The 19422-nt window shown below is 38.8% G+C and overlaps 2 protein-coding genes across 2 annotated transcripts; one reads left to right on the forward strand and one right to left on the reverse strand.

Moving 5' to 3' along the window:
* Nucleotides 1-579: 579 nt before the first annotated feature.
* Nucleotides 580-6172, forward strand: parp12a (poly (ADP-ribose) polymerase family, member 12a). The gene is made up of 11 exons (XM_063480077.1): nucleotides 580-977; nucleotides 1950-2085; nucleotides 2184-2448; nucleotides 2542-2703; nucleotides 2822-3011; nucleotides 3159-3333; nucleotides 3466-3695; nucleotides 3814-3901; nucleotides 4043-4173; nucleotides 4542-4690; nucleotides 4879-6172. The coding sequence occupies exons 1-11, from the start codon at nucleotides 664-666 to the stop codon at nucleotides 5133-5135; spliced, it is 2097 nt and encodes a 698-aa protein (XP_063336147.1). The 5' UTR covers nucleotides 580-663; the 3' UTR covers nucleotides 5136-6172.
* Nucleotides 6173-6183: 11 nt separating this feature from the next.
* LOC134631598 (thromboxane-A synthase-like) lies at nucleotides 6184-19412 on the reverse strand. The gene is made up of 14 exons (XM_063480078.1): nucleotides 19307-19412; nucleotides 18630-18777; nucleotides 15539-15632; nucleotides 14178-14230; nucleotides 13633-13729; nucleotides 13396-13512; nucleotides 13167-13255; nucleotides 12909-13057; nucleotides 12421-12551; nucleotides 11936-12292; nucleotides 11745-11833; nucleotides 8465-8602; nucleotides 7394-7556; nucleotides 6184-7216 (listed from the first exon to the last, which is right to left on the reverse strand). The coding sequence occupies exons 2-14, from the start codon at nucleotides 18728-18730 to the stop codon at nucleotides 7103-7105; spliced, it is 1692 nt and encodes a 563-aa protein (XP_063336148.1). The 5' UTR covers nucleotides 18731-18777; nucleotides 19307-19412; the 3' UTR covers nucleotides 6184-7102.
* Between the last annotated feature and the right edge of the window lie 10 nt (nucleotides 19413-19422).

Raw genomic sequence — 19422 nt, forward strand, 5'->3', positions numbered from 1 at the left:
TTGCTTTATAAAATTGTTGTTTTCTTTTAGAATCACTCATCTTAGCAGTAGGATTTACATGAAAAGAGAAAAGAAATTAAGTTTGAGTGAAAATGTACATTTTTTGCACTCTCTGGTCAACTGACTCAGTGAATCAAATGACTCAAAAAACCCGATTCACTTTGGTGAGTGACTCATTAAAACTCGATTCAGTAAAAAGAATCAAATTTACCATCACTACAACATACCCACTCGCACCAGAGTGAGTTAATCGTATCTGGAACGTCCCACAGAAGCGCGCTCACCTCACACACCCACTACCTTTTCAAATTTCCTGCCAGGTGAAACTTGTTACATTTGTTTTTAACGACTGATTTTTGATTTTTTTTGCAACCACATGAAAATCCACTCCTACTAACTTAAAATAAAATTCACTTTATTTTCAGATTTTATATGCTACGCAATCTCGCCGTCATGACTATATCCATTTATTTTTGTATTTAAAAAAAACTTGTAGCGATAACTTTCCTTCTGGGCAGGACAACCATAATACAAACCTTTCTATGTTTAAGTTTCAGTTTCATTTCTGAGTAACCGAGCGTAGCCAGAGAAATGGAGATCTAGATCAGAGCTGTAACTAGGCTACTTGGATTTCTTAGCTAAAGGAACAAATGTCATTGCAGAATGACATCGACTCTGTCTAAATTCATTATCAAGACCCTGTGCGACAACCAGGGGTGTTTGGAATTCGGGAAATTAGAAGATCAGCTCGCACAGAAATTCACGGTTGCGGATTCGGTCCTGCGCACTGTGCTCTTTGACGATGGTAAAATAGCCATTAAAGAAAGCAGAAAGACGGGAAGTAAAATAATCAGCCCGGATAGTCTGGTAGTGGCTAAAACCAATCTGCGGCTCTGTCAGAAAAAAGCTGGAGAGTGTCCGCAGTGCGATGGGTTACACCTGTGCAAGTATTTTGTTTGCGGAGAGTGCACCTTCGGGTAAGTAACCTACTATTTTTTTTTTTTTTTTAGAAAGCTTTCCTGTAATAACAAAGACTTGGTGATGGTTATCACCGCCATAAATGATCATTCACGATGGGGTTTTTCAACAAACTGTGCACAGCGCAAAAGGGCTTTGCGTGGGTTTAAACTTTAAAGCCCAGCAAATAATCGCAGATTCAGGTTCGTTTTCCTACTATTAGTCATCGCCTATGGTTGCAACGTATCGTCATCTTATTGGTGCTTTACAGTGACCTCATTCCCAGAGCAATTAATCTTCAGTCTGAACACAGGTGTAACTAAAACCCCACAGGGAAAGTGCTTTTAATACTCAGTGTAAATGGTGAATGATGATGGAATGAGCACCATGACCTGATAAGAACTCTTGTTTTGACTTTACATAAAAACCGAAGTGAATTTCATGAAACATTGTGGAGATCATCGTAATCAAAATTGCTAAATGTGACTTTAGCTTGGCCTGATGGGGACTGCGCTCCGTCACATTCATGAATTTTACGAATTTGGGTCACTCCATTATTTCCTAATTTTTGCATGATTGCAGTGCAACATTTTGACCAGAAGATGGCAGCAATTTGACAGTTCAATTAGAGAACTTTGATCATTTTTCCCAAATACAACACACCCATAATGTAAATAAATGATAAAGAGAGCCTACTGCTCACGCTGAAGGTCATGCCTTCATCTGGATACGACGTTTTTAGCGGGAGAAACGTTAAACTCATCCAAGTGACTTCTTTAGTCTCAGCTGAATGCAGATTTCCCCAACCTTATAAACAGTCTATTTGCATAATGACTTCAACTAGCACCACCGCATACATCTTTAAATTAGGTTTTTGACTATGTAAAATGATGGATATGTTGGCTCTGACACTAAACTCAAAAGCAATAATATTGAAAAATATTATAAGTAAAACAGGATATTTTAATTGGATGGCATGTTGTCATTTACAGAGGGAAGTGTAAGAATCCACACAGTGTGGCATTTCCATACAATGCAGAGCTTTTGAAGAAATACAGTCTTCATGATTTCACAGAGAAACAGCTGTTCCAGCTGTTACTGCAGAATGATCCTTATCTGCTTCCTGAGGTATGTTTAGCGGTTTGCACTTGGAGGCAATTGTGGAGATTGTCTTGTTCTTCTGTTGAAAATATGTGAACTTCATCCTCCTTTATGATTCCTTTTAGATATGCTCACATTACAACAAGGGCAACGGTCAGCACGGCTCATGTAAATTCACCACCTCGTGCACAAAGCTCCATGTCTGCCAGCATTTTTTCCAGGGTGACTGCAAATTTGGCTCTTCGTGCAAAAGAAAGCATGGCCTCGATGAACATGCGATGAAGCTCTTCCGAGGATTCGGTCGTGAGAATATTGAAAACCTTCACAAGATCTACAGAAATAAATGTATCATCATGGGTCAACAGGAGAGGCAGGCTACTGGTGTCACTGGTAAAGCAGATTTTATAAAAACATGTCTTGCACAGATTTTTGTCAATCAGCAAGACCAGTAATCTACACAATATAAATATGTCTCTTCTGTAGTGCTAACAGAGGTAAGACCCCCAACTCAGCAGCCTTCCCAGCAGTCTTCCCACAGCAATCCTGGATCCCCAACCAGTTCTGCTTGTCCATCTAAGCCACCGAGCAATGCTGACATGAATGAAATCTGCCTCTATTTCATTCGCAGACATTGCGGGTTCAAAGGTAATGATCATGATGATGGAAGCTGCCTTTCATATCTACAGTACAGTAACACGTATAGGTCTATGTCCATATGTGTACTGCCTAATAAATTAATGCCTGGTGTGTGTTTTTTTTATAGACAAGTGTGCACGTGTCCATTGGCATCTACCCTACAGATGGCAGGTTTTAGACACTGATGGTGTAACCTGGAAGGACTTGCCCACTATGGAGGAAATTGAAAAGGCATACTGTGACCCAGCAAAAGAGACAAGCTGCATGGATCAACCTTCGCCCAGCTTAGGGCTTTTCAGATTTCTGTCTCTTCAAAGGTACATGAAGAAACAGAACACAGAGCTGTACAGTGCACACAGTTTGGGTGCATCTGCAGTAAAAGATTAAACGCATATTACTGTTATTCACATGAGTTCAGGTCTATAGATTTCCATTAATTTTGATGGAATTTACGTCCCTCTTAGCTCTTCATCCCCTGTTGAGCAGTCAGTGGACTTCAGGACCATGAGATATGGAAACTCTCCAGTTCGTCGCCTGTCCACTGCCTCCTCTGTCTCGAAGCCCCCTCACTTCATTCTCACAACACAGTGGGTCTGGTACTGGAAGGACGATAGTGGGAAATGGTTGGAATATGGAAAGGTGACTTATTGTGATTCTTTCAATGAGTATGAAGATCTTGCCACCCTTAACAGAACTTTTCTGAGCAAACAAATGTGTTATATCTAGCATGTTTGGAATCTAAACTTTGATTGCTTGTTGTGTTCTCTTTAGGGTGATGAGGAATCATCAGTGACTTCTGAAACCCTGGAGAATGTATACCTTGAAGACAGAGATACAGAGATTTCGTTCAGTGCTGGCAAACAGCAATATATTCTTCATTTCAAAGATGCGACAGGAAACCAGGCGATGTATCAGCAGAATACAAAATTCAAAACCAAGCGAGACGTCAGGAGGAGACCTCGCTTTGTGTCTGCTCATGACAAGGAGGACAAGCTGAAGAGGTATTTTGACTTCCACTTGTGCACATTGATTCAGGCTATTCAAATATTTCTAGTCTTGGTTGGTTGCTGTCTTAAGTGAGTTTACCAACAAAATAAATACTGCATGTCTTCTCTGTAGTACGTCATCAAAGAGCTCCAGCTCCTCCACAGCTGAAAGCATACCATCTCACTGGGACAAAAATGCCATACCCGAGTTTGGATACAAGGTATCTTTCTTATATTAACCCCCCCCCACCCCCACCCCCCCCCCCCCCCCCAAACCCTGTGCTCAGTATTACTAAACACTAAATACATATTTCTACTTTTATTGTTGACTTGTATATTTGCACTTTATTCTTGTCTTTCAGCTAATACATCTCTCCCAATCTGCACCAGATTACAATCTGATTGAGTCTTTATTTAGACGCACAATGCCGGTGAAAAAAATTAACAGCATCCAAAGGATCCAGAACCCGTCTCTGTGGAGAGTCTTCCAGTGGTAAATTACTGACAGGGATTTTTGGCTTTTTTAAAGAAATAATTTGAACTTTTGGAGGAACCAGGTGATAAAATAGTGAATCTACTCTACACAGTGTAGTTTACCTTAGCAGCAACACAACAGAACTTGTTACTGTTAAAAAGTGGAAAAAAAAAACCCAAACTGTTTTACAGGTGTTGGACTAAGTACTGGCCCAGCACAGCAAATAGCTGAATCTTCACTAGCTATCTGATGGGGTTATTAGTTTTTTCCCCCTCATATCAAGTCTTTATGCTAAATTAAGCAGCTGGATGCAGACAGAAAGGTTTTACACATAAATCTCTGCAACGAGGATGTTTCCACTTAAAAGTCATACACTGTGTTTTCAGGCAGAAAGAGCAGATGAAGGGGAGGAATGGAGGAGACCCCTCAATGATGTATTTGTTCCACGGGACTGATGAGTCTCTGATAGAGGCCATCTGTGAGCAAAACTTTGACTGGAGGATGTGTGGGGTCCATGGCACAGCCTATGGCAAAGGTACAGCAAAGCAATCTTTTCATCACTTTTTGTAGTATAATGGACACATTGTAGCTAAAATTTGACACCGGAAAGCCATAAAAGGAATGCATCTTCCTCAAAATGAACACCAGAAAACTCTTGAGTACTAAATCACTAGCATTTTTTTTCTTTGGACTATATTAAGAGTAACACTTTTTTATTTTTAGGGAGCTACTTTGCCAGAGATGCATCTTACTCTGACAGATATGCCAGTGTCAGAGCAACTCCAAAGAAGATTATGTTTGTTGCCCTGGTCCTGGTAGGCGAATACACCAAGGGGAGAAGCACGTACGTTCGCCCGCCGCTAAAATCAAATGGAAGAACTCTCTACGATAGTTGCGTCGACTCTGAGAACAACCCGAGCATTTACGTTGTCTTTGAAAAACAGCAGATTTACCCAGAATACATTATCAACTACTCATAAGTCGCAATTTGCCTTACCGTTTTCAGACTAGTGAAACTCTGTGGATGGGATGTTCTTTAGTTTCGTGGTGGATTTGAAAGTTTAGAAAAATGATTAAAATAATTTAATAGTTAACACAGATAATGACAAAATGTTTAAAAAACGCAATTAATGAACACTCCACAGGTTTTCATTTTACATTTTGATTATTCAGAGCTCATATGTATAAACAGCCTTTAATTTTAAATGTACCTTCTTATTCCTGTGACATGTTCAGTGACAGTGACTTCTCATGTCCGTTTTAAATGCAGCGTCATGCAAGTTTTTTCAATTCTGTTACCGTTTGTGCTAGAGACAAAATTCAACCAGTTTCTGAAAGAGAAGACCAGGTTTATAAATACTTGGTGTGTCTCAGAAGCACAAAGCACTCACAAAGTACTGTCGTCTGACCACAGAGAGAAAATCAGCTTTGCCTATATTTAACATGTGCACTTTACATTACTGCAATTCCTCAACTATTTTGGGCTAAAGAAAATTCAAATCGTTCCTAAAAGATGAGTTATTTAGTAATTTTACAGCAAATGTTCCCAAAAAAAGCCCAGGCTGCCTGCAAGATACTTTCTCATTGCAGTTCAATAAGTCGCAGTCATCGGCCTTGTGAAATTGTGGTGATTTCTCCAAATCTTCTAATTTTTTTTAATCTTAATGTGTCAGAAGTTGAGAGTGAGAAAGGTTACTATAAAACTAACAAACTATTTGATTATAGTATGCAGTATTTTCAGTATTGTAATATTATCTTGATAAAGGACTTGGAGTTGAACTTGAAATCATTGTAATGGTTTTTCTTGAAATGTATCAGAAAATCCTTATTTTGCACTTGAAACTGTACGCATTTCCTTTTCCTCAAATCTCTGCTTTCATGCTTGAAGTATATCCTTAGGCAGAAACGCTTAGCAAAGTACCTCAGTGCAAGCCTTAGCAAGGACAACAGATGATCTGGTGTTAAGATATGGAACAAAATTGGATTGTTTGTTTTGTTGCAAAATAAACACATTGCAAAACTGAAAAAAGGAGTAATGTTACCACTTTATTTATATATGTGCATCAACAACAAGCTGCATTTCACCCATTTCATATGTAAATCAATTAAACAGATTGTTTTGTTTCCTAGAAAGATTTGAATGAATCATCAATTAAACACTTTTAGATCATTTATATTGAGGCCTAATAACATTTCAGCACTGCAGTTTCTCAAGTAATGGCCAAAAATCTAAATTGACAGATTGGATATGAGTATAGGAAACTGATCTTCCAATAAGGTGCAATAATAATAATAATGAACGAGTTCATCAACACAGGTAATGAAAGGATTCTAATGTTTTGTCCCACAGAGTTAAAGTGCAGTGAGTGTTTCATATCCTGAGACATGTAATATTGTAACATGTAACAGGGACAAGGGTCATCAGGAACAGAACAAAAAGATTTTCTTTCCTATTATAAAACCACTTATTTCACCCTCAAACAGCAGCTTTGGTGGCACAGAGTTACGACCACTTCATGCTCCATCAAAGATTTCAGTGTATCAGTAAAAAAAAAAAAACACACGACTTTTTTGCCAAAAATATGTCATTATTTTGTAAATTCGACTCACTTAAAGTGGAAACGTGTGACTGTGAGAAGTGCCATTCAGAGTTGTGTTGTAGCACACTCACAAATGAATAACCCGCATGGTGCACCCATCAGCAGGGAGTTCAAAAAGACCTAAACTGTATCCAAAAGAGAGAGACCGGTAAAGAGCACTTGGATCAACAGCACTTTTGTGCCACTGTGTTTATCATTACAGCGGCAATATTATCATTATCATCGACTTTTCAGATCAGTGTGTGGGCTGAATCATTGAGGTATGCAGAATGTCAGTAACTATGTAAATATGCTGTAAATCAAAGGAAAGGCATGATACACTAAGACCCTGACCCTCAGGTTGGTGTCTAATCATCTGATGGAGAACTGAATGGACCATCGCTCTGGTCCCTTCTTGTGATTTTCACAAAAATGCCATTTTTAGGTCCAAGAGTGCTTGATGACTTCAACTCAAGAGGAACCTGAAGACAAAAGAAGTCCATCTTTACATATTTATGTAAACATCATAGCAAATATGAAGGCAGCTGACAAATTATGGTACTTTCTAATGTCCAATCATCTCCTCTATGGTCATTATTACTGACTGTCCAAATATTTACATTACATACACATTTTAGTACAAAATAATAAATGAATACCTTGGTCTCAGAGCAGGGCACAATGCTGAAGCTTTGGAACAGGCGCACTAAAGCCATTTTGATTTCAAGCTGGGCGAGCCTCATTCCCACACAGTTGCGAGGGCCGGCCCCAAACGGTAGGTATACGAATGGATGTCGACTGGCCTTGGCCTCTGGGGTAAACCTGGGGATAATCCACAGGTTAGATGCTTTAGGGGAGAATTAAAGGCAGTGCCAATACAAAATCATTCTGTCAGTTATGCGTTTCATTTTAGAGATGATTTTAATTTGGAAAAAGCAATACCAGGCAACTTTTTCAACGTGAAGCTCAAAACTCAAAGGATAGAGTCAAACTGAACAAGTAAGTTTCTGGCAATAGGCTTAAGGTTTTTTTGAAACTGTTTAACACAGCAGCCGGCCTTTTAGAGGCACACAGTCTTATAGAAAGGTATATCTGTGTGTTATCGTCATAGCATGAAGAGACATTGTGTGTTTTCTTTAATGCTACTTAATCATCAGAAAATAAACTGGGACATGAAATTAAATCTTGTGGTTCACCACAAGGATAATGAACGGTTGCCCATGGTGACTAAAAAGGATCTCTCTAATATATCCAGAGGCCAACACAGAGGTTGTACACAAAAAGGGAATGTGAAGGCTAAGATCTTTCAATGTCCGCAGAAAAATTATGGAGATTCTCAGTTGTGGTGAGCATAGTGTACTGTGCTGTGGTGTGCTGGGAGGCAGCAGACCATTGCAATGGCAAATAGTGATTATTTTACTACATTAAAATATATAATTAGTACACTGTACTTTGACTTTGATCAGAGACGTGGCACACAGCCATGTCATTTGAGCGCTGCACATGGTGTACTTTCACCAGACAGATGGATGAACAACACCTTAGGTGTGATTATGCTGGGGTAATTATGATGCCGATTTGCAAATATTCTAGTTTTATGTTGTTAATATTTGTCTTGTATTAATGTTATTACATCAACATTTGATTGACTTCAAAGTTAGTTACAAGTGTTGATATTTTTAAATTTGTATATGCTCTGTTCGTCATTTATTAGAATTAGACTGAAGCACCTCTCTGGGATGAACTTCTCAGGCTCTGGCCAATGTTCTGGGTCATAATGGAGGAAGCCTGCAGGGATCTCCACTGTCATTCCTTTAGGAAGGAACTGGCCATTCACTACACAGTCATGGTCAACTTCTCGTGCAAACCTTAATGGGACAAAATATGGAATTAACGTAATACAATAAAATTATATTAAAAAGAAAATCATTATATATAACTTTTAATTTAAAGTCAAAAAATCTTTCACAGGACTTTGCAGTCCAGTGAAAAACTACATACTTCATGAGTTAAGAGGGTAATTAGCAGCTAGGTGCAGCTAATCAAATGCATTTTATTGATTGATCAATAATTTGACCTCTATAAAAGATATAAAATGGCTCGTGTTAACTCAGTGCCAAGGACGAAAAGTATCAGTTTAGAGAAGCAATTGTTCCTGTTCATCAATATAGGCATGGTCAGAAACAATGTTCCCTCTAATTTTTCACGTGTCTGAGCGAACACACAAACTCCCTGAGCGGTCCCTTGGACCACTGTGAGCGACATCAGACGTGTGCACTGTGGTCACGCCAGCATCGAATCCATCCAAGTTACATGGTTTATTAAAATAATCAAATTACAGCATTCCTACTACTTTTAATTAACTGCTTTAGCCCACTTACAATGAAAATTAAAAAAAAATCCAGTCATTGACCTGTGCAGTATGTTAACACTATTGGAAGTAAAAATAACTTGAACTCCAATTTTGAAAACACAACTTTCTTTTTTTAAAAACATTTTTCATAAAGCTCTGACTTGTATTATGAGTATGAGTCTGTGGTCTGGGAGAGAGTCCTGTAACTCTGTCTGCAAAATACAGGATATAATGACCAATGTTGGGCAATTAATTATATAGTTCTTCAAAAAAGTAACTCAGTTTGGCAAACAAAGTTTTTTGCAGCTATTCTTTTAAATGCAGCCAAGGCGTTTTTTAAATAAACATTTCAAACTATTTACAGAACAATCAGCTGTTCTGCATCAAATTTGATGCCACACAAATTATTTGTGCCACTCCAAAAAATAATTTCTGTCCACTATGAGATAAAGGAGAACAACAGCCTGATACCTGCAGGCCTGACAACAGGAGATGTATCACTCCTGTAACACCTGTAACATTCAGCAGTCGCCTCATTGTTCTGACACACACAACAAAACTATTGACTACACTACACACTAACTACACACTAACTACACAAGATTTGCGCTAAACGTCTCAAATCTCTCACATCTCAAAACACCGCCGTCACTCCTAAAACTTCCCCCCGTTTCTTAACAACTAGATGCCACGTTGCCATATCATTTTGTGATTGGTCGACATGGTACTTTTTTGGACGAATAGGAAAGGAAGAGGGGGGTGGAGTTTGTTTTTGCTCACAGGTGGAGAGCACTTTCGAGCTTTTTTTCTTATAAAACGCCGTTTTTACCGTTTCTTCCCGCAGTAAATATAAACAACGACAGTATTCAGGAAGGAAACCAAACATTGCAGATATTTTTATCATAACTCTGGTTTTACGTGGCCGATCAACACAATTTAAAAACTGGTATAAAGTCCACACTTTTCCCGTCAGTTGTTCCGTCTCTCCTGCTCACATCTCCAATGGTTGTACACGTTGTCATTAACGTGGCTTCACTCCACATCAGCCACGCCGCTTTGCCAGCTCAAACACTGGTGACGGCACATAAGGACGCTGTCATAGCCTGTCAACGACGTTGATTGGCTACGTATATATGCATTATTGGCTGAACTATGGGATAAGGTGGCATTGTTCTAATCCCATAGAGGAGCAGCCAGTCACTTACTGACTAACACTGCAAAACAGAATTGTTAAAGTATTAATTTTAATTTCAATTCAGGTTAGATTTTTTGTGTGCGCAACACAGATTTTCTGTGCGCAGAGACCGTGCCAGCAGTGCGCAATTGCGCACGTGCGCAGCTTAGAGGGAACATTGGTCAGAAATCAACTTCAGGTCTGTTGTTCTATAGTGAGCGAGATTATTCACAACTGGAATAATTCAAGACAGTTGTTAATCTTACCCAAGCAATGAGAAAGACTGAAGCAACATTGAGAGAAGAGTGGGCAAATTTCTCCACACTGCTGTGAGACTGATAAAGTTATACTGAAAACTATTACTTCAAGTTATTCCTTATACATCTGGTTCTACGAGCTACTGAATCATGGGGTCGATTTACTTTATCACAGGACAGCAAAGAGCCTGAAAACTTTCTTTTACATAAAGTAATGGAGATGATAAGCAACAATACTCAGACAGATAGTGACATTTAAATAATGCTCAGTTGGTAATAAGGGGCCCAAAGTGTGCCTGGAAAATATCCCCCACACCATTACATCACCAACAGCCTGAACTGTTGATACAAGGCAGGATGACTGCATGCTTTAATGCTGTGCAAGAAATACAACACCATCCAAATATCCAACTGGTGAGAGCAGGCAATATTTTTCTAATCTTCTGTCATTTTGGTGAGCCCATGTGACCTTCAGCCTCACTTCCCTATTCTTAGGTTACAGGAGAAGCAACCCAAATATCTTCTCCTGTAAAACTGCCTGCTTCGAGATTCAATGTTCTGTGCAGTCAGAGATGCATACCTCAACTGTAGTGAGTGGTTATTTGAATTACGCTTTCCTTCTATCAGCTCAAAGCAGCCTGGATATTCTCCTCAGACTTCTGGCATCAACATTTTTACCCAGAGAACTGCTGCTAACTGGATATTGTTTCTTTATAGGATCGTTAAACCCCAGGAATGGTGCACAAAAATCCCAGTAGATCAGCAGTGGTTCATTTATTTAGAGCACCCTGCCAAAATTATTTCATGTTTCTGTGTGTACGTGTGCAACAGTGTACAAGAAAGACAGCTAAAGTTTTAAGTGGATTGCAACTTGTTACATTACTTTTAGGCTACATGTAACAACAGTTAACAAACATTTAATCCCTCTAACAGCTAAAGCTGCAAGATTCCAAATAATAGACCGAAATATCTGCATCGTTTCTTTTTTTAACATCTGCGTCTTTCAAATGCAGCCACCTTAAATCTGGCGGTCAGCGTTTGGTGGGCCATGGCACCATTCTCCTTTCCCCAATGGGCCCAACTTACTCTTGCAAAGCAGTATATCCAAGAGAAACAGTGACATGTACATTTTATCTCCTTGTTGTATGGTATACATGTATAGTTAAATATGGCCTCCAAAATGCTATAAAAATGCCACCCTGTTTCCACTTAACATCCTTCTTTACCTGAATCCAGGAGGGTAGAGGCGCAATGCTTCACATACAACCATGTCCAAATACTTCAGCTCCTGGACATTTGTGTAATCAGGCGATTCCTTCAACAACAGTAGCATGAATATAATCGATAACTGTCCACAATAACATGCAGCATGCAACAAAAAATAATAAAACAAAGCACCACAATGCAAAACACTCACATGTCTAGTGTAGAAATCATCCACCTCTTTCTGTACTCTGAGTTGACATCCAGGGTGGAGGGCCAAGAGGTAGCAGGTGAACGCCAGAGTGTTGCTACTGGTTTCATAGCCTGCCAGGAGGAAGACGAAAGCCTGACCAACAATCTCATCCTCAGTCATCATCTTTTTCTGTGGACGCCTGACAGACGGCTCCTGTGAATGAGGAGGGCCATTTTCCTGAACCGAGCCCGAAGGCTGGGTCTCCTGGTTCCTGTGTTCGATCTCCTCGGGGTCATTTGATGTGTCAAAGTGCTCCAATGACACACTCTCTTTGGTGGTTCGAGCATCTAACATCAGCTGAAGGAAGTCTCTACGCCTCTACATGTAAAAAGAAAAAAGAAACAAAAGAAAACGGTAAATATTTATTTCAAACAAATGATGCAGGGAGACGGCTCCTTTTACAGCCATTAGACACAGAGTGACTGTGTTAAATGTCTGAGATTAACCTCCTCAGGAGGCTGCTCCTCTCGCTGTTTGATGATCTTCTGAATACTGTTAATGAAGAAATTATTCATCTTATCTCGTCTTTCATTGGGGATAAGTTTTGCCATGGGAGCGGCAAGGAAAGGAAAAGCCACTGAAGACAGTAAGACACAAATTCGCAGATGTAATTATGAATTATGAAATGCCTTAAAAAAAAAACCTTTGCCACTTAAAAATGATTAAGAATTCCTGATAACACTGTGGTAAAGTTGAAATCTAAACAACATTTCTAAACAATGCATTAATTAATACATCTTATTGTCTTCCTCTATAAATCTTCTAATTAATTAAAAATTATTAAAATTAATTACAATTCCAAAAACGTATTTTTAGGCGTAGTCTAAAACGATGTACAATTTTTCACATTCCTAAATATATTTATCTTCCTCTTTTAATGTCCTATATAAATATCTGAAATTCAAGTAATAATTAAGTAATATTGATGACTAACTGAAAAATAACAAAATGGGCCTGAAGAAGGAAAAGTTGAAGAACATCTGAGCGTGGTGGACAAACGGGTCATCTGGGTTGTTCTGCGAGTCCACCTGAGTTGCAAATGCCACACTGGCAATAACATCCATGGTAAAGTAGCCAAAGCACCTGTAGGAAAACATATACCAAAAAAATAAATAAATAAACGAGAAGATTGAAAAAAATTTTTAAAAAAACGATTCTTTCAGCATTTGTTTTTTATTGTTTTTGTACTTACTTGTGGATGTCAAAGGCCTGTGCTGACTCAGCGTGGCCATTTAAATTCTTCATCAGGGCATCGATGGCTACGTTGATGAATGGAACCATCTATACTCAAAAAGATAAATGATGAGAGACTCAAACCAGTCCTGCCAAAACCCTTTAGTGAGTCATTACATCACAAAATAGAAAATTCAAATACTTTGCAATGCATTTTCTAACAAGTAATAGAAATGTTAATGTCTCACTTCTTTCAGTTTGGCAGAGCTGAAGGATGGGGTCAAGATGCTCCGTACTCGCTTCCATTGTTCATTCCTCAGCATGAGTAGACAGTCAGTCATGGGCTTGGTGGCAAAGCGAAAAGCCTGCAAAAATGAGACAAGAGCACAAATGCAAAAATCCATTATAGCCCATGAAGTAAGTTCGTGTGGGAATAATTGCTAAACACACGTCATGCATCTAAATGCTCTGTCTAATGTCCTCACCATTCTATTAGGGAAGCTACTGAAGTCCTTGACCATCAACTGTCTGAGCATATCAGGATCCGCTATTATCACGACTGGTCTGCGCCCCAAATAATACCTGAAATATGCCGATGTATACAATATGAGTGAGATACCAGCCAAAACAAACAAAAACCTTTGATGCTAAGTAAAGTATTTGCGTCATTTCAGAATGCAGAAAAATTAAAATGTTCAGATCATCATTGTATCTACTTTTTTAACCTTGACGTACTATTGCGATGTAATATAAACTTTCCTGTGTGCACAGAAATAAAAGATAAACAGCTATTAATCTAAATCCAAGGTAATGAGTCCATTTTTTATCAGCAGGTGTCTCTGTTTCTGTGGGAGGAATACTCCTAGAACTACATAGAAAGCAAATGCAGTAGCACGAGTTATTATTAGTTTCTGTGTCAATGCTGTTATAAAAAAAAAAAATCCAGGTGTACTGATCTCTTTGCAAATGTTCAGTTTGCTATTTTTCCACAATAGTAATTTCAGTAGATGCTGATTTTTTTTTTACTTACCCACAAACTCTACCATGTGTTTTTATTAGATAACTCATAGGTTTGAAAAAACCCTGAAAAGAAAGTGGAAAACAAAAACATCAGACAGACTAAAAATATCCACATTATTTACTGTTTGTATAACTGAAATCACAGAAAAGGTTAACAGCACATCGGCTTATCATAGCCATGATGCCACCATCAACGGCGCCGCTGTGGAGAGAGTGAGCAGCTTCCGCTTCCTTGGTGTACATCTGGCTGAGGATCTTACGTGGTCAGTACACATAAAAAAAACAGTGAAGAAGGCGCAGCAGCGCCTCTTCTTTCTCAGGAGACTGAAAAGATTCGGCATGAGCCCCTGCATCCTCAGGACCTTCTATCGCTGTGCCATTGAGAGCATCCTCACTGGATGCATCACCACCTGTTACGGCAACAGCACCGCTTACAACTGCAAAGCTCTCCAGAGAGTAGTGCAGTGTGCTGAACGGATAATTGGAGGTGAGCTTCCCTCCCTCCAAGACATCTACAGGAAGCGGTGCCTGAGGAAAGCGGGGAGGATCATCAAGGACTCCAGTCACCCCAGCCATAAACTGTTCAGACTACTTCCATCAGGAAGGAGGTTCTGCAGCATCCGGTCCCGTACCAGCAGACTGAGAGACAGCTTTTTCCACCAGGCCATCAGACTGCTGAACACTTCATAGACACCTCACCCTCACTACTGGAACTTCAACATTATGCACTCCATACTGTACATTAATGCCACTGTTTTGCACATGTCAACTACCGACCTCTGTATATTTTATATATATCTTATTTTATTGTTTACTCTATTTCATTTGTAAAATATGTATATACACACTCACATACACACACACACGTAGAAAAACATATTTAGTATACACATCCAGTAATGCATATGCTCTTATATATTGTACATATATTTATTACTTTCAGATTTAGCCATTCTTATATTTTGCTTGTTTTACGTTATTGTATTTTTGCACAACTCTGTTGCTTGTGAAGCTCGCACACAAGAATTTCACTCTCATGTACTGTACCAGTGTACCTGCACATGTGATGTGACAATAAAAGTGATTTGATTTTGATTTGATTTGACTTTATAAGTGATCAATTTATAAAACATAATGGTCAACTGACAACCCTATAAAAACTGAAAATAAAAAGTTTAAGCAGGAGCTTAATCCCAGTTTAATGGAACAAATGTTGCATATTATTCAGCTGTATTTTTACTTCACTGCATCAGAATATTTTTAAAAATGACAATAGATGTAGATTGCAACCTTTAAACCATCCCAGTTTGATACAAAATGAAGCAGATGTTGAAGGTAACTCTGGTCTTCCTTTGTTACACTGTATCTTACCTGCTGAAACATGAATAAGTTGCCAAAGAAAGGCACTGGCTTTGGATGTTTGATGCCACATCGTGAGAGGACTGAGAAGGGATGGACTGAATACCTACAGGCAAAAGTGCAGAAATGTGATGATGTGTTGTGAATGAAAGGATTAAACATCAAGCACATTAAAGAACATAGGGCTGGGCGATATATCGAGTTTTTTTTTTTTTTTTAAAATATCGATATATTTTCATACGAGATATAAGATGTGACAATATCGTTTATATCGATATAGTGTATGTTACGTTATAATTATAGTTGTGGAACCACAAGTTTGCCTCTCTTTCGTCCACTTTTTTTCATTCATTTATTTGTTCATTTCAGGCACAACAAAAATACATATATTAAACATTTTGTCTCTACGCTCCGTTACTCGGCCTCGCCTCTCCTTCACTGAACACAACTCCCCTTCCCCCATAGCTTCCCCTGCAGGCAACGACAAGATGAACACGGCAAATCTCCGTTAATGAGTTACCGCGGATCGCCCCGTGCGTGGGGCTGGACGGCGTCAACGTGTTAGCGAGCTAACCGCGCTAACGAGCTAACCGCGCTAACGACATGCAGCCCACAGGGGCTGCACAGCCTATAATCCTTTCATTTTCTCAAAAATCGACAGTGCACCTTATGTATGAATTCTGGTTGTGCTTACTGACCGCGAACCGATTTTATGTGGTACACAGCGCTCAGCAATCTGTCAAAAAATGTTTTAGTACGACTTTGGTAAGCTACGGAGCCGCGCCGCTTGATGGATTGTCGGAGCATTACGGCTACCGTAGTCTGGAGTAGTGATGCGCGAATCATGAACGAATCGTTCAATACTCGAGAATCACTTTACTGACTCATGAATCATGATTCACAAGCCCAACTGACTCACTGACTCATCCCTGTTGCTGTTAGCAGCAATATATCTAGCTTATAATTAAAATTGTGGAGAAAAACACAACATCCAGTATCTTAACAAAAACATTTCTGCTCTGAACTGGAAGAAAAAACCCTGAGTAGAAGCTCACATCAAGACAATAGCTCCTCGGTTCACAGTAGCATCGCTCTGCTAACATGCTAACAGCACATTTGAGCTACTCACCCCCTCCTTTCCTGTGCTGAATCGTAGAGCCAGCGAGTCACTCAGAACTCGCTAACCCCCTCCCTCCTGTGCTGAATCGTAGAGCCAGCGAGTCACTCAGGACTCGCTAACCCCCTCCCTCCTGTGCCGAATCATAGAGCGAACGAATCACTCACTCACTCACCCCCTCCCTCCGGGCTCACAGCTTCTTCTTCTTGGTTGGCAACCAATGTTAAGGCGCATTACCGCCCCCTGGCTCACGGCTCAGTGGACATTTAGATGAGAAAATATATACTTGACACATTTAAGGAAAATACTAATAAAATAAAAATAAACAAGATAAATGTTCCCTTTAGAAATTTTTTTGCTTTATAAAATTGTTGTTTTCTTTTAGAATCACTCATCTTAGCAGTAGGATTTACATGAAAAGAGAAAAGAAATTAAGTTTGAGTGAAAATGTACATTTTTTGCACTCTCTGGTCAACTGACTCAGTGAATCAAATGACTCAAAAAACCCGATTCACTTTGGTGAGTGACTCATTAAAACTCGATTCAGTAAAAAGAATCAAATTTACCATCACTAGTCTGGAGCCTCGCGGGGTGATACGTACTGTGCTTCAACGTAATATTACCGTATTGTGCGTGTTTAAGGACCATAAATGGCACCTGTTCAGAGACACGGTTACAAAGAGGATTTCAAACTCCAGGCTGTCAGTCACGCAGTAGAAGTTGGGAACAGAGCAGCTGTGAAATCTGTCTCTTCGTTATTATGCTCAGCGTCTGTTAGTTTACATTTTGACTGCACAATTGTGAGCTTTTTGTTATGCACAAAAACAACATTGTGTTTCTTTTATTTATGGAGCATTATTATTTAATAAATGCTGATAATTTATTTTTGAGTAATTTCTTCATGTACATCTACACTGTATGTTAATAAAAGTGCCTGTGTGACATGTGGGACACAGCTTTGACTAAGAACTCTCTTTTTGTTCTTATTTTATGGCTTTAAAAAAAATATCGAGATATATATCGTATATCGCCATCCAGCTAAAAAATATCGAGATATGAATTTTGGGTCATATCGCCCAGCCCTAAAAGAACACAGATACAACATTCAGTTAAATGCTTTCCACACCATCCTTATAGTCCTTTGGTCTACATATTGTTAACTTGGACCATACATTTCTTTTTCTAATAATACATTTCCTGTACACATCCACAGTGATTCAAAGAGTTTAACAAAAGCATTGTATTACATTATTAAGGAATTACAGCTATTTGTATACATACTCTTCCATTTTCCGAGACTCAAAAAATAATTGGACAAACTAACATAATTAAATGTACAATATTGTTTTTAAGTCCAGAACTCATAGCCATCAATAGATGGATTTCTTCCCTTGAGATGTTCTGCTAGGGATTTACTGTAGCTGCCCTCGGTTGCTGCTTGTTTGGAGTATTACTGCCTTTGGTTTTGTATTTAATAACTGAAAAACATGATCTACTGGGTTGAAATCAGATAACTAACTTGAATCGCCTTTGATCTGCCCACTCCTGAAGTTTTTTTATTCTCTTAGATAGTTTTATTTTATTTTTTTATCCTAATGATACCTTCCTTTTCCTTCACTAACATCTCATATTGAGAGTTCATGTGAACAGCGACCAAAATGTAAGTTCAATAATTAACTCCTTTTAAGTGCTTAGTTTGCCATAAAATAATGTGGGAACAGGCCTCCCCTGCCTATCAGTCAATTGTAGAAATTACCTTTGAGTCTATGAAAATGGGTGACTGTGGATATACATAATATGTAACATATAGTATATATTGCTGTATTTTCACAGCAGAACAATATGTCACAAATAAACATACTAAGGTTTTATTTCCAGCAAAGTGTGGTGGAGTACAGAGAAAAACTGACATAAAATGTGTCATTATCCAAAAACTCTCCGACTGTCCATCATAAATAAACAAATACTCGACATTTGTTCACTCACCAGTAGAGGAGACCGAGGAAAACGAGGAAGAGGCTGAGTGTCACAGATATTCTGCTGACCTCAATGTTGAACACGTTTAAAAAGTCACCTACAGCCTGCATGTTGGAAAATCTCTCAGTTTTCTATCATCAGAATGAGATGAAAGTTCCTGCGCAGAAAAACAAGAAAAAGGGTTTATTTTAAGTTAACAAAAAGAACTAGATTGATTATAATGTACGTACAAAAACAGGAAGTCACAAAAAATACTTGCAAAACAGGTCTTTAAAAAAATAAATAAAAAAATTACATAACCCCTTCATAAATCTTGTTGCCTACAGTGTATTTACCAACTGAAGTAAAGTTATAAGACATAAAAACAGACAGAAACATCGGAAATCACCGGAGCAGAGAAACCAGAAGTGTTATATAACAAGGTAAAAGTCATTTTATATAAATACTTTAGATGGATCTGTAGGAACCACTAACCACGGAACAAGTGAAACCTAACCTACCCTTTTTCTTTATTAGCCGTCCTTACCTGTGGCGCACAACTCACTTATCATCATGTGATGCTAGGTTAGCTCGCTGATGAAATAAAGGAGGATGTCTACTAACTAATATCATTAACATGTTTCTATTACTTATGTCTTTATAATATTAACACTGCAACATTCAGCATATGGGAAACATACACTCACCTCACATCGTACTCTTCGTCCTTCGCCCAGGTTTTGTAAATATTACGGTCACGTCTTCCTCTTTTTGACAGCAGCTAGTCACTCCATAGGAAGCTGTGTCGTCTACTGCCCCCATC

This window comes from Pelmatolapia mariae, linkage group LG7 (assembly GCF_036321145.2).
Source record: "Pelmatolapia mariae isolate MD_Pm_ZW linkage group LG7, Pm_UMD_F_2, whole genome shotgun sequence".
Classification (NCBI taxonomy): Eukaryota; Metazoa; Chordata; class Actinopteri; order Cichliformes; family Cichlidae; genus Pelmatolapia; species Pelmatolapia mariae.

What these genes read in the sequence shown, in the direction of transcription:
- parp12a (XM_063480077.1), top strand. Translation starts at nt 664, where the DNA reads ATGACATCGACTCTGTCTAAATTCATTATCAAGACCCTGTGCGACAAC. An exon ending in TGCGGAGAGTGCACCTTCGG is followed by an intron (nt 978 to 1,949) that starts GTAAGTAACCTA and finishes TGTCATTTACAG; the next exon opens with AGGGAAGTGTAAGAATCCAC. An exon ending in CAGACATTGCGGGTTCAAAG is followed by an intron (nt 2,704 to 2,821) that starts GTAATGATCATG and finishes TTTTTTTTATAG; the next exon opens with ACAAGTGTGCACGTGTCCAT.
- LOC134631598 (XM_063480078.1), bottom strand. Translation starts at nt 18,730, where the DNA reads ATGCAGGCTGTAGGTGACTTTTTAAACGTGTTCAACATTGAGGTCAGC. An exon ending in CAGGCCTTTGACATCCACAA is followed by an intron (nt 13,058 to 13,166) that starts GTAAGTACAAAA and finishes GTTTTCCTACAG; the next exon opens with GTGCTTTGGCTACTTTACCA. An exon ending in AGGAGCAGCCTCCTGAGGAG is followed by an intron (nt 12,293 to 12,420) that starts GTTAATCTCAGA and finishes TTTTACATGTAG; the next exon opens with AGGCGTAGAGACTTCCTTCA.